The sequence below is a fragment of the Panicum virgatum genome, chromosome 7K (genome assembly GCF_016808335.1).
Source record: "Panicum virgatum strain AP13 chromosome 7K, P.virgatum_v5, whole genome shotgun sequence".
Classification (NCBI taxonomy): Eukaryota; Viridiplantae; Streptophyta; class Magnoliopsida; order Poales; family Poaceae; genus Panicum; species Panicum virgatum.
The window spans coordinates 3,518,182-3,538,432 of NC_053142.1; the positions used below are offsets into that span (position 1 = coordinate 3,518,182).

General features: G+C 45.3%; 3 protein-coding genes and 1 long non-coding RNA gene across 4 annotated transcripts; 3 read left to right on the forward strand and 1 right to left on the reverse strand.

The window, feature by feature from the left end:
- The first annotated feature begins 6,379 nt into the window (after nucleotides 1-6,379).
- On the forward strand, nucleotides 6,380-7,264 carry LOC120639589. The gene is made up of 2 exons (XR_005661504.1): nucleotides 6,380-6,472; nucleotides 6,911-7,264. It is a non-coding gene; the product is annotated as an uncharacterized LOC120639589 (long non-coding RNA).
- Nucleotides 7,265-9,283: 2,019 nt separating this feature from the next.
- Nucleotides 9,284-9,724, forward strand: LOC120643118. The gene has a single exon (XM_039919643.1). The coding sequence runs from the start codon at nucleotides 9,284-9,286 to the stop codon at nucleotides 9,722-9,724; it is 441 nt and encodes a 146-aa protein (XP_039775577.1).
- A 3,737-nt stretch (nucleotides 9,725-13,461) lies between these two features.
- On the forward strand, nucleotides 13,462-13,902 carry LOC120643119. The gene has a single exon (XM_039919644.1). It carries the CDS (start codon nucleotides 13,462-13,464, stop codon nucleotides 13,900-13,902), a length of 441 nt encoding a protein of 146 aa, XP_039775578.1.
- Nucleotides 13,903-16,412: 2,510 nt separating this feature from the next.
- LOC120643120 (60 kDa jasmonate-induced protein-like) lies at nucleotides 16,413-17,548 on the reverse strand. The gene is made up of 2 exons (XM_039919645.1): nucleotides 17,510-17,548; nucleotides 16,413-16,820 (listed from the first exon to the last, which is right to left on the reverse strand). The coding sequence occupies exons 1-2, from the start codon at nucleotides 17,546-17,548 to the stop codon at nucleotides 16,413-16,415; spliced, it is 447 nt and encodes a 148-aa protein (XP_039775579.1).
- Between the last annotated feature and the right edge of the window lie 2,703 nt (nucleotides 17,549-20,251).

Genomic DNA, 20,251 nt, shown 5'->3' on the forward strand with positions numbered 1-20,251 from the left:
AGTTCGGGTAGAAGATACTATCATTACCGCCTGGAAAATTAGACAGCCAACCCATAATCGCAACGACCCAATTACAAGAGCGGATCTCTTCCAATTGAGCTATATCCCCCCCTCCTCCCCCCCCTGAGCCAAGTGGAGTATGCATAAAATAGTCAGATGCTTCTCATCATCGACTTGAATGCTGATTGCACTCTGCTATCCTTCCTTGATGGTTGCTGATTTTTTCCAGTATCACAAAAGAATACACCAGCGCAAGGATATTGTTGTAGCTTTCACACAAGAGTATTCTAGGGTATCATATGCACTAAGGAATGTGACTAATTATCTGAGACTTGGTCCAAGGATACCACACTACTGAAGAGGTAAGGAACATAGAGGATTTCTGAGGCCAAGAATCAAAGGTAAGGTAGAGGTAACTAGTCGTTTACTTCAGGCTACCAGCTTCCCAGGATAAGAATACCAAGCTCTGCTAAAATGGCTACTATGATATACCCGAGTATGGAGGATTTTGCTGGCACAAAACAGGGTTGTCACCACCTGCAGGCTACCTCAACAAACCGTGAGCTATATCACAACCAAAGGTAGAGTCTAGTTTAGACACAATGTCTACACCATCTTTTACTAACTCAAGAGTTGTACAGAATATCCATCTCTATATGAAGTCTTACTCTAGAGGCATCCACTAAACTAGTGAACGATGGTCCTATAACCAACTAGGGGACCAACACTACTTAACTAAGAAGTTAAAGCACAAAGAAGATCACAAACACTTACTATGATTGATAAGCATCCGTTGAAGGTACAAGCAGGCGGAAGGTGCAGTGCCGACAAACCGAGCGCACCATATGAGTGCCAATTGGGTTCGGTACAACGGAGCAAAGTACATCTCCCCGATCCTAGCGTACGTGGAGTGCGAGGATCCCACATGGTGGGATTTTTGCGTCAACACACTTCTTGGCACGCATGGTGGGACACGTCATCAACATCCACGACAACATCATGTATGGCTACATCAACATGGTCGAGGTTACATTAATTGACGAAGCCAAAGTCACTGATGATGAAACTCATGGAGAAGTCCACCATGACAATACAGTCAAGGTCACCAAGGAATAGCTCAGTGACGAGCAAAAGCAGCAGCTTCCTAAAGCCATTGAGGACTGAAGATGAATGCCTCTTGACATTCAGCATGCTCAACAGAAGGGGCAAAGTGATTCCGAAAGGTAACTTCCCCACGTTGTGCCATATTAACGTCACAGAAGATTCTGTTAAGTTCCAAGAGATGTTCGATCAGGCCAGGCATCTTGTTCTAATCAATCATTCAAAGTTCATGATGAGCTCAGTCCAGAATGCTATTTACGAGATGATGAAGAACATCAGGACTCCTGGATACACAAGGCCATGTTACTCCCAACTAGAGTCCTCGAACACCGCATTAGACAAGGTAGTAGCATCCGCTGCAGCGACCATCGGCTCCCAACCGATGGCACCCAGTACAGCCTGGCAAGCGCAGGATCCATTATAGGAACAGTGGGAATCTAGCGACCATCGGCTCCCAACCGATGGCCCGGCAAGCGCAGGATCCATTATAGGAACAGTGGGAATCTCATTAATCTATTCATGTGTGTCACTAATTAGATGACGAGGCATTTGTCTACCTTAAGAGAGTCATAGTTACTCCCGCCGTTTACCTGAGCTTGGTTGAATTTGTTCACTTTGACATTCAAAGCACTAGGCAGAAATCACATTGTGTCACCATCTGCAGGGACCATTACAATGCTTTGTTTAAATTAAACAGTCAGATTCCCTTGTCCATACAAGTTCTGAGTTGGTTGTTCGACACCTGAGGAAGGCCCCCAAGAAGGCCCTTCCTGGTCCGTCCCCCAGCCGGCATGTGATCGCCCGCTCTCGCCGCGTGAGTAGCTCAAGCAGTCTGTTGGCAGCCGACGGGTTCGAGGCCGAAACCCCAGAGCCCAACCCTTAGAGCCAATCCTTTTCCTGAAGTTACGGATCCATTTTGCTGACTTGACTTGCCTACATTGTTGTTCCATGGGCAGAGGCTGTTCACCTTGGAGACCTGATGCAGTTATGAGTACGGCCAGGCGTGCACGATACTCGGTCCTCTGGATTTTCATGGGCCGCCAGGAGCGCACCAGACACCGCGCGACATGCGGTGCTCTTCCGACCACTGGACCCTACCTCCGGCTAAACCATTTCTAGGGTTGGTAGGCCGTTAAGCAGAAAAGATAACTCTTCCCGAGGACCCCGCCGACGTCTCTGGACTTCCTAACGTCGCTGTCAACTGCCACATTCTGGCTCCAAAAATCTTAACCCGTTCCCTTTCGGGCAACACGCATGATCGTGCTCTCTGCCAGGGTTACACAGTCCCTTAGGATTGGCTTACCCATTTACAAGTGTTGTTCACATGGAACCTTTCTCCTTTTCAGCCTTCAAAGTTCTCATTTGATTATTTGCTACTACCACCAAGATCTACACCGACGACCACTCCACCCAGGCTCACGCCCCGGGTTTTGTAGCGGCCGCCGCACCCTCCTACTCATCGAGGCATGGCGCTTGCCCTAATAGCTGGGTGTGCATTGTGTGCTTCAGCACCATCCATTGTTGGGGCTAGTTGATTCTTGTTGTCGTTTCGTAGCGTCACAAATAAAATTCGCAAGCGCACGGATATCATCATAAGCTTTCACTCGAGAGTATTCCAGGGTTCCATATCTACAAGGGAATGTGAGTATACTATCTAAGGCTCTAACTCGTCCAAGGACATGACACTACTGAAGAGGAAAGGGGCTGAGAGGATTCCTAAGGCTCAGAACTTTGGATAAGACAAGATCTAGAGTCGTCATTTACTTCGGGCTAACGGTTTCCCCTGGCTAAAAGCTAGACACTCCGAAATCTGCGCACTGTTATGTAACCAATCATGGAGGATTACTGGGCAACAAATAGGGCTGTCACCACCTGCCAACTACCTCTACAAACCGTGGGGATACACAACAACCAAGTGGTAAAAGCTAGCCTAGACACCACGTCTATGCTAGTAATCACTGGATAATAATTGTCATATTTCCTAACAATAGCTTAGAGGTAGTTATGGACTCAATGAGGAAAGATCCAGAATTATACAAAGACATGACTGACATGTTGAAAAAGTAATTAATTCCAACCATACCCCCTCAGTCACCATTACTTTGAAATCATTCGATATATTCATTTTTTATCATGCACAGGTTTTGGAAGAAATTTGTTCACAAACATAGAGGTACTTTTACAGCCGAATTAAAATTTAAGAAAGACTTTTCAGTAAGGACTAGATTCTGCTTTACAGGTCCCATTTATTTTATTATGTATTTAAATGGATTTATGATGACTTTATTTTCTCCTGAAGTGTCTGCGGCAGGCACAGGGCAACAATATATGTGCATACTATGTTATGGAGAACCTTTATTGTGTAGTTGGAGCTCAGAAGACGTACACCAAATGATAGAAGGAAGTAAGTAAAAAACTTTGTCAATATTTCTACTCGTTTTGTAAATTGTTGTAGCTAATATTCTCACTTTTCCATGGATCGCTGCAATGCGAGGTCAGCTCCTTCCAGAGGAAAGGGTTTTGGTGATTCAAAAAGCCCTGTGTGGATTCACTAATGAGCAGGTCATCGACAAGAAGGGCGAATTCTACTATGATGGAGTGTCTAATATGATAATATTGTGTAAAACTTTTGTTGCACTTTGTATGTAATTAAGTATATGTTTATATCTATATATGTTTAACTTCTTATGTAAATAAGTATATGTATATATCTCTGTATATCTCATATCTATGTATGCGTATGTAAATATCTATATGAGCTCCAATAATCTTGTTCAAGATCTCCTCTAACTTGCAGAATCGAAGGTAGACTATCAGCCAGTCCACATTTCATCTCTTATGCTGGTAGATTACAGTTGGTCAAATCATTAATTTTTTTTCTTCAAACTTATTACATGTGCTCTCTGAAGCTCCCTGTTGCTGTGATTGAAATCATTGACAAGCATAGGGAAAAAATTTTGCGGCAAGGAAGTGACTTCAGAAGGAAAGGATATAACTTGGCTGCATGGAATTTGGTTCAGAAACCTAAATGATAGGGGGGCTAGGAGTCATGAATCTCAGTCTTCAGAATGATGCTTTGTTAATCAAGCAACTGGACAAGTTTTATAGAAAAGAGAACATCCAATGGATCAAGCTAATTTGGCAAAAGTACTATGTGGATATTGTTCCTCACCTTGCCAGGGAGAAAGGTTCCTTCTGGTGGAAGGACATCTTGAGACTACATGTAAAGTATAGAGGAATTACCCATTGTATTCCCAACAAAGGACATGCAATAAGTTTTTTGGATGATCTGATTGATGGAAGAATCCACTCTCAATCCCTGCCAAGCTTGTTCCAGTATGCCAAGAATCCAAAAATTTCCCTTTGGAAACTAAGGAATGAGGAACTTCTGCTGGACTGCTTCAATATCCCCATGTCCAGACAAGCATATGATGAATTCCTAGTCCTGCAGCAATATTTTTCACAGCTGCAATAGGTCACTGAGGAGCGTAAGGATGAATGGACCTTTATCTGGGACCATCAAAGATACTCTTCCAGCAGATTCTATCAACACCATTTTTCTGCTGAGGCCCTTCCTCCAACAATCACTTGGATATGGAAATCCAAATTTGTCCCCAAAATGAAATTCTTTGCTTGACTGGTGCTTAATGATAGGCCGAATACCAGAAACATGTTAAGAAGGAATAAATTTTTGGAGGAAGGTTACAATTGTGTTCTCTGTCATGACAATTGGGAGGAAACTATCAAGCATCTCCTCTTTTCCTGCACCTGCACAACTTCTAGATGGTTTGCTTTGGGGATTGTTCAGAGAGATGATGGTAACATCCATGAAAAACTATCTGCTGCTAAACAAAACTTCCCCTGTCCGTTCTTCATGGAGGTGGTTATGATAGGTGCCTGGTACATATGGAATGAAAGAAATGCTCTTATTTTCAATGGAAAGGCTCCAAGCTTGCTCGCTTGGAAGGCTTCTTTTAAGAAAGAAGTGGGTGATCATCTGTGTAGAATCAAACCTTCTCTTCGTGAGTCTATTTCTCTATGATGCCCTGTAATTTCCTAGCTTTGTTAGTTGATTAGCTAGTTTCTTTCTCTTTCTTTAGGCTAACCTCTAGTTAAGCCCTCCTTTGTAAGAGTTCAGGCGCACCCTTGTTTAATATAAGTTGCCGGGGAGCTCTTGCCCCACGGTTCTCGTTCAAAAAAAAATCATATATATGTATAGATATTCGTTTACATAATATTTATTCTTAATATTTAACATCCATCCATCCATCCTATAAAGGACCGATCAAACAATGCTATAGCCACCAAGAAAATTTCCCCCGCTGAGAAGGTGGAACATTGAGTACCCAAAAAACTACTCAGAAATCCCCCAACATGAAATTCAATGGTCCACAGCCTTTGCATGATGAGTCCAATGCCATCCAACGGCTGATCTTATATGGATCATCCGGCTTCAACGCAACGCACCGCTTCAGCCAACCGCCCGCGCGTCCGTCCCTCCCCCGCTCCCCTCTCCCTCTCCCTCACGCGCCCGACTCCCAGCGCGCGCCCGCAGTTCGAACGCTGGCGAGTCCTCATTTTTTTTTCCATTTTTTCCTCCCTCTCCCCCGCCACTCCGGCACGCGCCGCTCCCCCACCGGCGGCCACTGCCGCTCGCGGCCCCGCACACCAGCACGCGCCACGGCCCCACCTACTGGCATGCGCCGTGGCTCATCCGCGCCGACCGACGCTGCCCCGCGCGGGGGATGGGGCAGCCTGCACTAGCCGCCGCTGCCCAGCGCCCCTCCTTCGCCGGCCGCCATTGCCGCTCGCACGTACAGTTGCGCCCCTGCCCGCCGGTAGCCCGCTCGCCCCACGCCCTTGCGCCCATGCCTCCGCTCGCCCTCGCAGTTGCCGCTCCAGGACCCACCGACGACCAGATCTGGTCAGCAAAGGCCCCCCAGCACTCTCTCTCGATCGAGAGGGGCAGGGGCGGTGGATCTAGGGCGGGGACGCGCCGTGCCGCCTCACCTACCCGCGCAGGAGCTGTGCTGCTCACCCGAGTGTGAGCAGCCGCATGCCCCCCATCCCTCCCGGCGGGAGCCATGTGCTGGCCCAACCGGCCGCGGCCCTCCGCTGGTCGCGCGGCCGTGCGCAGGCACATGGAGCCCCGCCACTGCCGCCGCGGCCCTCCGCCTGCGTGCACGCACCGCCGGCCACGTGCCCTGCAGCATGCTCTCCTTCGGGACTCCCGCAGTTGTGTACACGATGTGGACATGCTCAACAATTAAGTACTTCGTCGTCCGGGGCTCCCACAGCTGCGTCTTCATCTTCTGGGCCGTAGGTGACATGCTGCTCAAGCTGGGAAGCCGGTGCCTCCGGTTAGTCACAGGTACCATGCTCTTCACATTCCTCTCGCCACACATTGCAGTTGCTATGCAAATCTGCTGCAGTTTTTACCGGACTGCATGTTCTGCATCCTCCCAGCCTTTCAGTCACTATTTCCATTTTGGTCAAATGTCCCAACTTAATGGTTCTGTCTTGCAGTGACAATCGGCTAAAAAGGAATTTGGGAAGAGAATGATGCTTCCCATCAAGAATCTGAAACTTTAATAAGGCATACATGTGTGGTTTGCCTTCTAACTGGCTCACTGCTACTTATATGCATATTTACAGGACGCAGCAATTAAAACAAAAGATTGGAGTAATATTGCCTAGAATGGCAGGAGCTATGCCATTGTTTAGTTGTTTTCACTCGATCAGCTTTTGTGCCAAGATATGTGGATGCTTATGCGGTGAAGTGATGGCCTCTGTATTGTCTTTGTGCCAGGAGCACACGAGCCATTAGCATCACTCATGGCACCTCTCATGCACAGATGCTCTTGAAGCTTCTCTCTGGTGAGTATTTGCTAATCATTGATGAGAACAAAAATGAATTAACCAGGATCTTGACTTGCATATGCATACATATACTTATATGCCTCTTGTCTGATGCTGATTGCTGTGAGATTCAGCTATAAGGCTACAAAACCAGTTTTACTCTCTTAAGAGATGTGGCTGAATGGCAGAGTGAGGAGGAAAATTACTCTGTCTTGGACATTAAGTTAAGTAATAATATATGTCTCACTTTGCTTTACCAAATTCATTGACCTATTTATTTTGTAAGTCATATTTGAAAACAACAGATATTATAAATGGTAGCTCTTGTTTTATCTATGTAAAAGTTGCATTTGTGAATTTTGTAGGTTGCTGAGTGATCATTGGGTTTCATTCATTAGTTTCTGAAAGCATCACGAAAACTCTGCTCAATGAATCTCATTGGCAAAGTTTATTGTTTGATTAGTAATAGTCATTATGTTGATTTTGGTATTTGTTTTGGACTCTGTCCTTTGTGTGAAACATATTTTCGGTTTTAACTATGTGTCTTGTATTGTTTGGTATACATCTAAAATTTATCCATGGCGTTAGCACGGGCATCTTACTAGTATATAGTAATTCACGTATACATATAATTGTAGGTCGTTTTGACTTTTCTAGATTCATATATTTTGATACGTATCTAGGCATACGTTGTATCTAGATGCATAGCAAATACTATGAATCTAGAAAAGCCAAAACGACCTACATTTTGGAACGGAGTACATGTATATGTGAATTCCTCTATATATGTAAAATATTAAGAACAAATATTATTTAAATGAATATACATATATATATATATTTATATGTATGTTAGTGGAGTTCGTACTTAGCTAGATTTTCAAAACAAAAGTATAATCGAAATAAAAAAGAATTGAATGAAAAGGAGAGGAGGGCTCCCGGTTGGTAACTCCAATCAGGACCAAAGGTCCTCTTTTGTCCCGGGTGCCTGACCAGGGAAGAAAGGTTCTCCCTTTTTTCCCGCCTTGGAGGGTTTCCCAACCGGGACAAATTAAGGGTTACGTAGTACTTGATGCACTATGGATTAAACTCTAGAATTAAAGAGCTTGAGGACATTAGTCGGGGTATCAGACTCATATTATAGAAGATTAATAATTCAATTTTTCAAATTGTTTTTTATTTTTCCACATAGGTAATATGAAATTATTTAGGCCTGTCACCTATATGTTCAGTTACTAGTAACGGGCATCGTCGATGTCGATTACCCATATGCCGTTACTGGTAACGGGTGTGATTGATGCTCTTTACTAATATTCTGTTCTTGGTAACCAGCATCATGTTAATGCCTGTTACCAGTGACCGAGTGGTAGTAGACGGTGGCTGGAGAGTGAGGAGTCGAGGACAAGGTAGGGTTCGAGAGGTTAGTCATATGTAGGAGGGTGCCAAAAAGGAATCATGGGTCGTTGTTTTCAGTCATGGGCTAGTTGCCCAAGGCCCAGTACGACTGTGCCGACACATAGTTAGACCCAGTTTTTAGTTTAACTAACCGACCATTCAACAAAATATATAAATATTTTTACCGACTTATTATATGGAGTCGGAAAATATTGAAATAGTGACAGACTGGTCGCTAGAACTCTATACCGACCAACTATTTATCGGTATTTATCTAGTTACAGCTACTAGTGTCTGATGGGATATTGGTGTTGTGGTATAGTGACGTCCTCTAATTTCACTACTTGAGAATAGTTTGTAGCTAATTCGTCTTCACTCAGGTACACATGGTCTACTTATGAAAACAATGTCGGCCATTATGTGGATCGGATCGGAGAAAATATTAATGATAGGAATTCCTCTGCCCAATGGAAATTGCTGTTTACAATCTTGTGGTGGTGGGGATTTCAAATTTGGGAGATGCCATGGTGCCCAAGACAAGCGGAGCTACGACGAACCTTGGGGTCGGAATGAGGGAATGTTTTAATGTGGTTTTATTGCCACTTTTAGCATTCAATCAAAGAAAACGAGGGAATGTTAATACCCAGAAAATTGAGCGTCAATAAAATCTGATACGTTTGGATCCTACCATTTTGGAGCATTGATCCACATCCATGCAGAGAATGGTACAGCAGGATAAGTTTAATTTCTTTGATAAATGGAGGGACGTTTTGATGGAATGTTAATTAGGCCGGAATAAATGCAATTAAAACTTATTCTTTTTTATTTGGCTGGCCGGCTATATATACGAGGCCAGGGCCACCTCCACCAGTATCCTAGCGCTTGTAACTCTAGACTTGCTTTCTTACGTACCATCCGACCAACCGCCATGGGCAAACAACAGAATCTCCTCCTTGCCATTGCCGTTGTGGCTTCCATCGTCCATGCCGCCACCTCCCAAACAGATGCGGCCACGACAGTGTACGACGTCCTGCAGCAGTACAACTTGCCGCGGGGTCTGTTACCGCTTGGCGTGCAGTCATACGCGCTCCACCCAGGCGGTGCTTTGGAGGTGACCCTCCCCGGCGAGTGCAACTTCTTCGTCACAGTCGCCGGCAAGCAATTCAAGTTTCGGTATGACAGAAGCGTCAGCGGGATCATCAAGTCTGGTTCCATCAGCCGTGTCTCCGGCGTGAGGTTGCAGGTGGAGTTCGCGTGGCTCGGGTTCAACCAGGTGAGCCGCGCTGGCAACGAGATCAATATCCAGCTAGAGAAGTCGACTCAGTCGTTCCCAGTCAGCGCCTTCGCCCAGAGCCCCCGCTGCAACTGAGGCTATATATTAGTCAGGAACCTACGGCCATTATACTTGGGATATGGAGCGTGTGTGCTAGCTCCTTGCCATACTTCAATTTTAATTCGTTCGTTGGCTGTTTTATGAAGTGACTATAATAAAATAATTTCGCCCTTTTCTGCACGTGAATGCATGTGCTACATGCTTTACATAATAATAATGTCTATCCGCTCTGCATGAATCTTGGAGACGCTCAAAGGCTATTTAACTAGTTTTTTTTATGAAATTCTACCAATATCCAAACATGAGATTGATGAACTATATATAATCAGTCGAGCTCTACGAGAGACCACCAAAAGTAAATACATGCAACCCCTTTTCTCCGCAGCCACTCGACTACCCTAGGAGTTGGGTGTGGGTTCCTGTACTTTTGAAGCAAGGCAGTATTAGGCTTACCGGTTTCGACTACCTCCTACTCCCGGCATGAGGTTAGTACAGTTCAATCCCCGATCAGCACAGCCAACAACGGTACGGTCCTTAACTGACACAGACGGGACTACACATTCCCCGTTTGGTCTCTGGTCCCAATACTTTCATCTTGAATTCAATGCTCCTGTACTGAAATAGAAATACATCCTATATCTCGCGAGTAATAGAAAATTACTCGACTTCTACCGAGTCCTAATTAGCGTGGCAAGGCTATCGACATACACCAACTAGTATAGGGCCCACGGAAACCTAGGGATCATGCAACTAAGGTTTCAAACAATTGTTGTAACTTAATGCATAAATACTTAATTAGATACATTGCATAAATTTAAATTAGGGGTTATGCACCGGGGCTTGTCTTTGGGCTGCTGCCTAGAGTTAGGGTCAACTGGGCCTTAGGCCGAGTCATTCGAAGTCCCCTCCTGAGTTTGCTCCGGCTGCTCCTGGGTTGGCTCAGCAATCACTTCATACACAACCTCCTCCGCTGCGGCTGCTACACGTATGCATATGATATGAGTGAATGCAAATATGATTTTTCAATTTTAGAACACCTGATATCCGAAAACAATTGCTAACGACTTGCCTTAACTTCCCTAAGTACTACATGTCAAAATAGAGCTAGTCCAACTGGTTTTATGTTTTTAGCATGCTCCTAACTCCAATTATGCATTTAACAAATTAGAAAAGCATTTTATCAAACATAAACAAAACTGCATATAAAAAGTTGTCAAACAACACATTTTATGGTTTAATCATATAGAGCATGAAGATACGAAGCTAACAAAATTAGTTTCTTCCCATTTTAATGACCGTGGGCCATCCGGATCAACCGGTCTGACTGACTGCTCATACCGGTCTGACCGACAGCTCACACCGGTCGGACCGATCCGGCCCGAGCTGACAGAAAAATTTTATCCCGTAATTAATGGTGGAAGTTTAAAACTAATGGTCGTGATTAAATTTAATTATAGGTAATTAACACAAGAGTGAGGTTGCTTCCCATTTTATTGACCGTGGGCCATCTGGATCAACCGGTCTGACCGACTGCTCACACCGGCCGGACCGATCCGGCCCGGGCTGACAGAAAATTTTTTATCTTGTGGTTAGTGGTGGATGTTTAAAACTAATGGTCGTGATTAAATTTAATTATAGGTGATTATCACAATAGGTGTTACATTAATTAGGCCGGAATAAATGAAATTAAAACTTATTCTTTTTTATTTTGCTGGCCGGCCATATATACGAGGCCAGGGCCACCTCCTATAGTACTCGATTGCGACTTTCCATGTAACCCTGTCCCGCCAGACTATATAAGGGCAGGCAGGGACCCCTCCAAAACAGACGATACACCATCAATCCTTAAGTCAATACAAACAACCACACAGGACGTAGGGTATTACGCTCTTGGCAGCCCGAACCTGTATAAATCTTTGTGTTCCTTACGCCATTGTGTTATTGATCTCAGCGAGTCTCTTCCTACAATCAACTACTCCAGGGATACCCATAGTAGGCTTGGCGGTTAAACACCGATAGTGTGAGTGTGATCTTTTAGAATTTTCGGCGATTTGAACGCCGTTTTGGTAAAGCATCGCCTGTGCAAGCTCAATGCACTGAGCGAGTTTATCTGAGACGCAGTCGATTCCGCTAGTATTGATTAGTCCTTGGGTTTTTCGAGCTGGTCGTCTACGCAGCCATTGAGAATTGTGGCATTAGTTTCCAAATCTTCAGGGCCGGCCATGTGGCTTCTAAAATAGGCGCCACGGTTAAGCCATGAACTGAAGAGGATGGTTTTGTTCCGTTGGCTAAGCCATGAACTGAAGAGGATGGTTGTGCTCGGTTTAGGGACGCCGGTGAAGTCGGAGGGATGCCATCAAATTCGTCGAGAGATCATCGAAGATGTGCCGCATGGTGGGCGCTAGCTGTCGGTGTTTTACTGGCACGTCTACCTAGGTATACCCCATGGTAGAGTATTAGTCGTGGGAAGTCGCCGAGACTAAGAACACGATGGTGCAAGCAATATGTGGTTTAGACAGGTTCGGGCCGCATGGATGCGTAATACCCTACATCCTGTTGGTGGTTTATTGTATTGCTTGAGAATTGTAGATGATGGTCTAGGGAGTCTATGCTTCGGACGGGTCCTTGCCCGCCGTTATATAGGCTGGGGAGCAGGGTTGCATGGAAACCCTAAATCGTTACGAGTCTTAGAGTATATCCCGAGTACTACTCGGGTGGTTTTCCTTCTATACTGACTAGTTCTAAGTCTAGGGAACTAGTTACACGATATTCGGGTATGAGACATGCCTGATCCCAAATACGATATTGATCTGTGCCATGTCAGGTTTCCTATGGCCCCGGGTCTGACACATGGCTCTTGACGAGTGGTAGTAGACGGTGGCTGGAGAGTGAGGAGTCGAGGACAAGGTAGGGTTCGAGAGGTTAGTCATATGTAGGAGGGTGCCAAAAAGGAATCGTGGGTCGTTGTTTTCAGTCATGGGCTAGTTGCCCAAGGCCCAGTACGACTGTGCCGACACATAGTTAGATCCAGTTCTTAGTTTTACTAACCGACCATTCAACAAAATATATAAATATTTTTACCGATTTATTATATGGAGTCGGAAGATATTGAAATAGTGACAGACTGGTCGCTAGAATTATGTACCGACCAACCGTTCATCGGTATTTATCTAGTTATAGCTACTAATGTCTGACGGTCCTCAGATTTCACTACTTGAGAGTAGTTTGTAGCTAATTCATCTTCACTCATGTACACATGGTCTACTTACGAAAACAATCTCAGCCATTACGTGGATCGGATCGGAGAAAATGGTAATGATAGGAATCCCTCTGCCGAATGGAAATTGCTGTTTACAATCTTGTGGTGGTGGGGATTTCAAATTTGGGAGATGCCATGCTGCCTTGGGGTGGGAATGAGGGAATGTTTTAATGTGGTTTTATTGCCACTTTTAGCATTCAATCAAAGAAAACGAGGGAATGTTAATACCCAGAAAATTGAGCGTCAATAAAATCTGATACGTTTGGATCCTACCATTTTGGAGCATCGATCCACATCCATGCAGAGAATGGTACAGCAGGATAAGTTTAATTTCTTTGATAAATGGAGGGACGTTTTGATGGAATGTTACTTAGGCCGGAATAAATGCAATTAAAACATATCCTTTTTTTATTTGGCTGGCCAGCTATATATACGAGGCCAGGGCCACCTCCACCAGTATCCTAGCGCTTATAACTCTAGACTTGCTTTCTTACGTACCATCCGACCAGCCGCCATGGGCAAACAACAGAATCTCCTCCTTGCCATTGCCGTTGTGGCTTCCATCGTCCATGCCGCCACCTCCCAAACAGATGCGGCCACGACAGTGTACGACGTCCTGCAGCAGTACAACTTGCCGCGGGGTCTGTTACCGCTTGGCGTGCAGTCATACGCGCTCCACCCAGGCGGTGCTTTGGAGGTGACCCTCCCCGGCGAGTGCAACTTCTTCGTCACAGTCGCCGGCAAGCAATTCAAGTTTCGGTATGACAGAAGCGTCAGCGGGATCATCAAGTCTGGTTCCATCAGCCGTGTCTCCGGCGTGAGGTTGCAGGTGGAGTTCGCGTGGCTCGGGTTCAACCAGGTGAGCCGCGCTGGCAACGAGATCAATATCCAGCTAGAGAAGTCGACTCAGTCGTTCCCAGTCAGCGCCTTCGCCCAGAGCCCCCGCTGCAACTGAGGCTATATATTAGTCAGGAACCTACGGCCATTATACTTGGGATATGGAGTGTGTGTGCTAGCTCCTTGCCATACTTCAATTTTAATTCGTTCGTTGGCTGTTTTATGAAGTGACTATAATAAAATAATTTCGCTCTTTTCTGCACGTGAATGCATGTGCTACATGCTTTACATAATAATAATGTCTATCCGCTCTGCATGAATCTTGGAGACGCTCAAAGGCTATGTAACTAGTTTTTTTTATGAAATTCTACCAATATCCAAACATGAGATTGATGAACTATATATAATCAGTCGAGCCCTACGAGAGACCACCAAAAGTAAATACATGCAACCCCTTTTCTCCGCAGCCACTCGACTACCCTAGGAGTTGGGTGTGGGTCCCTGTACTTTCGAAGCAAGGCAGTATTAGGCTTACCGGTTTCGACTACCTCCTACTCCCGGCATGAGGTTAGTACAGTTCAATCCTCGATCAGCACAGCCAACAACGGTACGGTCCTTAACTGACACAGACGGGACTACACATTCCCCGTTTGGTCTCTGGTCCCAATACTTTCATCTTGAATTCAATGCTCCTGTACTGAAATAGAAATACATCCTATATCTCGCGAGTAACAGAAAATTACTCGACTTCTACCGAGTCCTAATTAGCGTGGCAAGGCTATCGACATACACCAACTAGTATAGGGCCCACGGAAACCTAGGGATCATGCAACTAAGGTTTCAAACAATTGTTGTAACTTAATGCATAAATACTTAATTAGATACATTGCATAAATTTAAATTAGGGGTTATGCACCGGGGCTTGTCTTTGGGCTGCTGCCTAGAGTTAGGGTCAACTGGGCCTTAGGCCGAGTCATTCGAAGTCCCCTCCTGAGTTTGCTCCGGCTGCTCCTGGGTTGGCTCAGCAATCACTTCATACACAACCTCCTCCGCTGCGGCTGCTACACGTATGCATATGATATGAGTGAATGCAAATATGATTTTTCAATTTTAGAACACCCGATATCCGAAAACAATTGCTAACGACTTGCCTTAACTTCCCTAAGTACTACATGTCAAAATAGAGCTAATCCAACTGGTTTTATGTTTTTAGCATGCTCCTAACTCCAATTATGCATTTAACAAATTAGAAAAGCATTTTATCAAACATAAACAAAACTGCATATAAAAAGTTGTCAAACAACACATTTTATGGTTTAATCATATAGAGCATGAAGATACGAAGCTAACAAAATTAGTTTCTTCCCATTTTAATGACCGTGGGCCATCCGGATCAACCGGTCTGACTGACTGCTCATACCGGTCTGACCGACAGCTCACACCGGTCGGACCGATCCGGCCCGAGCTGACAGAAAAATTTTATCCCGTAATTAATGGTGGAAGTTTAAAACTAATGGTCGTGATTAAATTTAATTATAGGTAATTAACACAAGAGTGAGGTTGCTTCCCATTTTATTGACCATGGGCCATCTGGATCAACCGGTCTGACCGACTGCTCACACCGGCCGGACCGATCCGGCCCGGGCTGACAGAAAATTTTTTATCTTGTGGTTAGTGGTGGATGTTTAAAACTAATGGTCGTGATTAAATTTAATTATAGGTGATTATCACAATAGGTGTTACATTAATTAGGCCGGAATAAATGAAATTAAAACTTATTCTTTTTTATTTTGCTGGCCGGCCATATATACGAGGCCAGGGCCACCTCCTATAGTACTCGATTGCGACTTTCCATGTAACCCTGTCCCGCCAGACTATATAAGGGCAGGCAGGGACCCCTCCAAAACAGACGATACACCATCAATCCTTAAGTCAATACAAACAACCACACAGGACGTAGGGTATTACGCTCTTGGCAGCCCGAACCTGTATAAATCTTTGTGTTCCTTACGCCATTGTGTTATTGATCTCAGCGAGTCTCTTCCTACAATCAACTACTCCAGGGATACCCATAGTAGGCTTGGCGGTTAAACACCAATAGTGTGAGTGTGATCTTTTAGAATTTTCGGCGATTTGAACGCCGTTTTGGTAAAGCATCGCCTGTGCAAGCTCAATGCACTGAGCGAGTTTATCTGAGACGCAGTCGATTCCGCTAGTATTGATTAGTCCTTGGGTTTTTCGAGCTGGTCGTCTACGCAGCCATTGAGAATTGTGGCATTAGTTTCCAAATCTTCAGGGCTGGCCATGTGGCTTCTAAAATAGGCGCCACGGTTAAGCCATGAACTGAAGAGGATGGTTTTGTTCCGTTGGCTAAGCCATGAACTGAAGAGGATGGTTGTGCTCGGTTTAGGGACGCCGGTGAAGTCGGAGGGATGCCATCAAATTCGTCGAGAGATCATCGAAGATGTGCCGCATGGTGGGCGCTAGCTGTCGGTGTTTTACTGGCACGTCTACCTAGGTATACCCCATGGTAGAGTATTAGTCGTGGGAAGTCGCCGAGACTAAGAACACGATGGTGCAAACAATATGTGGTTTAGACAGGTTCGGGCTGCATGGATGCATAATACCCTACATCCTGTGCTCTAAGCACATGGCGTCCCAGTGCTCGATGTACCCCAGGTGCTCCGGGGTGAGATGCGCGTCGCCGCTCTCCCACCCCCGGGAGACCGTCTCCTTGATTGGCGTCAGCCGCAGGGCCTCGCACTGGGTCACTGTCAGCGTCGCCAGCCCCCGCTTCAGCGCCTCGACGTCATCGCTGCCAGCGGCGGCCGGGTCGTGGCCGGAGAGCGCGTGGACGGCACGCTGCGTGGGGTCCTGGCCCAGGGGCAGGCTCGGCAGGTTCGCCAGGCCGCCGATGAGGTCGCGGTAGCTGTTGCCGAACGGGAGGAGCGTGGCGTTGGGGATCACATGCTCGTAGCCGGGAAAGGCGTGCCAGTGGCTGGTCCGGTTGGCGAACCCGGCGAGGGACAGGTCGCACTACTGGAAACAAGTTATGGAACCGGTTGGAGAAGGCCTTAGGCACCGGTTTTCCAACCGGTTCCCGCAAACCAAGACCAATAGCCTAGTCTTAAGACACCGGGTTTTTCAACCGGTATCAAAGAGCCTGCCACCACCAGCGTGGCAGGCTCTTTGGTACCGGTTGGTCTTTCCAACCGGTACCAATGACCTTTTTTTTCTCCAAATCCAGTTTATTTATTACTGTTTATTCTTTTATAATTGCTAAACGCACTCGAGCTCTACAGTACTATACGTTCATTGGTCGTTCGTGTTCGTTTTCAGAGAATATTTGAAACTAACTAAAAGTGAAATGCGAGCATATAATTAAACTAATTAGATGAACACATATATTTACAAATATACAAACATCAAGGCATCACGTTTATAAATATTTACAAATGTCAAGTCATGTTTGTAGTCCAACTACTGGTCCCCTCAGGAGCTCGATGGAAGTCCTCTATGGATGTGACCGTCGTGATAGAACTCGCCTCTAGGATCCAAGATCTCGTTCAAAATGAATCCGGCGAGCTGCTCGCACACGGCGTTGATCCGTTCAGTACAGTAACATTCATCCCCCATTTGAGACATCTATCATTTAGGAAAAAAATATTAACATCATGTACGTTAGTACAATTATGAAAATGTACTAGTGAACTCTTTGGACGTACTCTCATGTCCTCATCAGTAGTCTTCCCACATGAAGTCATGATGTGTGAGTAGTCGCATACGTAGTAACCGTACCAATCAGTTTCTTGTTGTTGTCTCGCACACTTAACGAGAAACAAATAAATTACTCAATTTAGAACAATTTGGGATTATATACTTAACTAGACAAATCTTTATGAATCAACATACCGGATAATCCATGTTAACGTTCAGTTCGGGCCTCCATTGACCACGTCCTTTGTTATTTTTCACAAATTTTTTCCAAACCCTGCGCTCAAAGTTAAGTTTGATATTCAGGAATTGTTATTAACAAAAAAAGAATATGATTATGCAAACTGAACTTACCTGTTCAATGGGTCTATGATATGTTGGATTTCTCATTGAGTCAAAGACTATAAGATTGCTGGTCTCTACGGAAAGTATGAGTAAAATCCAATGATAACTGCAGATATAGATAGGATATATACATACATGCATTAGATGACTTAGTATTTATTTAGTAATATAACAGAGGATTGAGTCGACCAAGGCTTACCCAAAGTTGTATGATATGAATATATAGGATTTGTAACTTTGCCTAGTCAACGAATCGTACATGTTTTGCCACGTTTCCTTGTAATTTTCGTTGAACACATTCTGGTTGACTAGCAAAGGAGAAATGAAGCTGATCTGATGGTGCCATCCATGTTTTCGACTTCTTTGGGTCTCCTGTCTAAACGATACAATAGAAATTTTATAATGCACATATATAATTATGTTCTTATTAACAAAAAGTATTAATGTAGAGGTAAGTGATACTTACAAAATCTAAATAGTGATGATAGAGGCGTCGAGGGCTTGTCGATGGTAAATGTGATATAAATTTTCGAAGTACACCCAGAAGTCGTCCTCTCCGCGGAAGAAATCATGGTCCCGATACTTGACTCCAAACATTTTCTCTTCGGCATTCGACATTCGCAGGACCATAAATCAACCTGTTAATTTATGACGATAACACATGCCCCCTGGTTTTGGCAATGATAATTCCAAAACCACTTCGCCGCTTCATCTTCCCGTTGATGCTCATTAAAACGCACCATAACCACCATGGAAGACGCAACGTCTCTGCAACTGGCTCCTCGTGGAATGTGAAAGTGCCGATTCATCTTCCGTTTTCTCCTTATTTAATCTTACCCTGAACCGACTGCTTTCGCCACAAATTCATCTTCCTCCCTCAGCCAACAGCGCAGAAAACCCCAAACCTTCAGTAGCCATGGCGATCTCTTCCTCATCCGGCTCCAACTTCATCGACTATCCTTCTTCCCCTTCTTCTTCAAGCTCCTCCGCCTCCTCCCTCGACTCTATTTCTGAGAGCTGGGAACCAACGCCGGAGGACGTCCCGACGGCAGCGTACGAGGCGCTCGCTCCTCTACACTGGGATGCAGAGGAGTTCGACTTCGGGATCGTCTCCAAAGACGACGAGCCCAAAACCGATGGCAAAGACCTCCGACTCCTGTTCCAGGAGGAGCCGGAGAGCAGCAGTGATGAGGGCTTCTCCTGGGATGGAGCCGATTCCTCCTCGGAAGAGGAGATCGGCTCCTCCTCCAGTGGCGACGACCCGACAAATGGGAACATCTTCCTGTTCCTCGGGTCCTCCGAAGAGGACAGTGAAGAAGAACGCAGCGGCGGCGGCGGTCGGAGCAGCAACACCGAGGCCTGTGGCGGCAGCAGCGACGACGACGACAACGGAGACGGCGGAGATGCACCGGTGTGAAGCCCCAAACGCCGTAGGTACTAGGTACCTACGAGCGGTAGATGTAGGTAGTACTGTAGGAGTAGTACTGTAGCCGAAGGATTCATCCTTTGTCAAATCGGCTCTTTTGCTTGTAAAATTCAACCTCAATGAAATCCCTTATTTTCTAATCCGCTCACTCGAATCATCCCCCAAAAGCCGATGGCAACGCATCTGGCTTCATTAATATCCAAGAGCCGACAAAATTCAAAATTGGAAGCAACCCACATAAGAACAGAACACCACTTCCACTCTGAATCCAACTCGAAATAGACACTCCAAATCCGAGAGTAATTCGAGAATCCCGCTCCATAAGTTCGAGCAAAGACTCGCAAAGCATCCAGAATTCGAACCAGAGCCCGCAAAACGACCAAACCCTAAGTCAGCAGATCTGAACCATGGCGGACCCTGCAGCTCAAACAGCGAGATCTCCAAATGACGATACGGCAATTTTCGGCCTGAAGGTAATATTCAGCCTGTCCTTTTAACTTTCTTCAGTTCATTAAACCTTGAACGAATTAAACTCTGAAATATGACACCATATATAAACTTCTGAATCTCTGAACTCCAGGTGTCAGACATCCTTCTGCCGCATCCTTCCAATCCCAACTCCTTTTGTCTTGGTCCACGAGCTCACGAAAATCCCACATATTTAATCTCCTGTGAAACGAATAGAATCCCTTTCGTGAGCCAAAACATCAATTTAAATTCCTGGGCCGACTGCTTAAGAGCCTAGCCTAATCCACCTGAAAGTTGGATCACATGGTATAGCAGAGTAGCAAAAACCTATATACCCTTGTGGCAAGAACTGAACATAGCCGATGCACTCAGTCTGTCATTATCCCCTCTAGATAAAGATGAAAACCTTCTGAAGACCATCGGCTATTTCTGGTCCGACGCTCTGAACTATTTCCTCTTTGGTCATGGACCCATGACCCCTACTCTGCTAGATGTTACCATGATTACTGGCCTA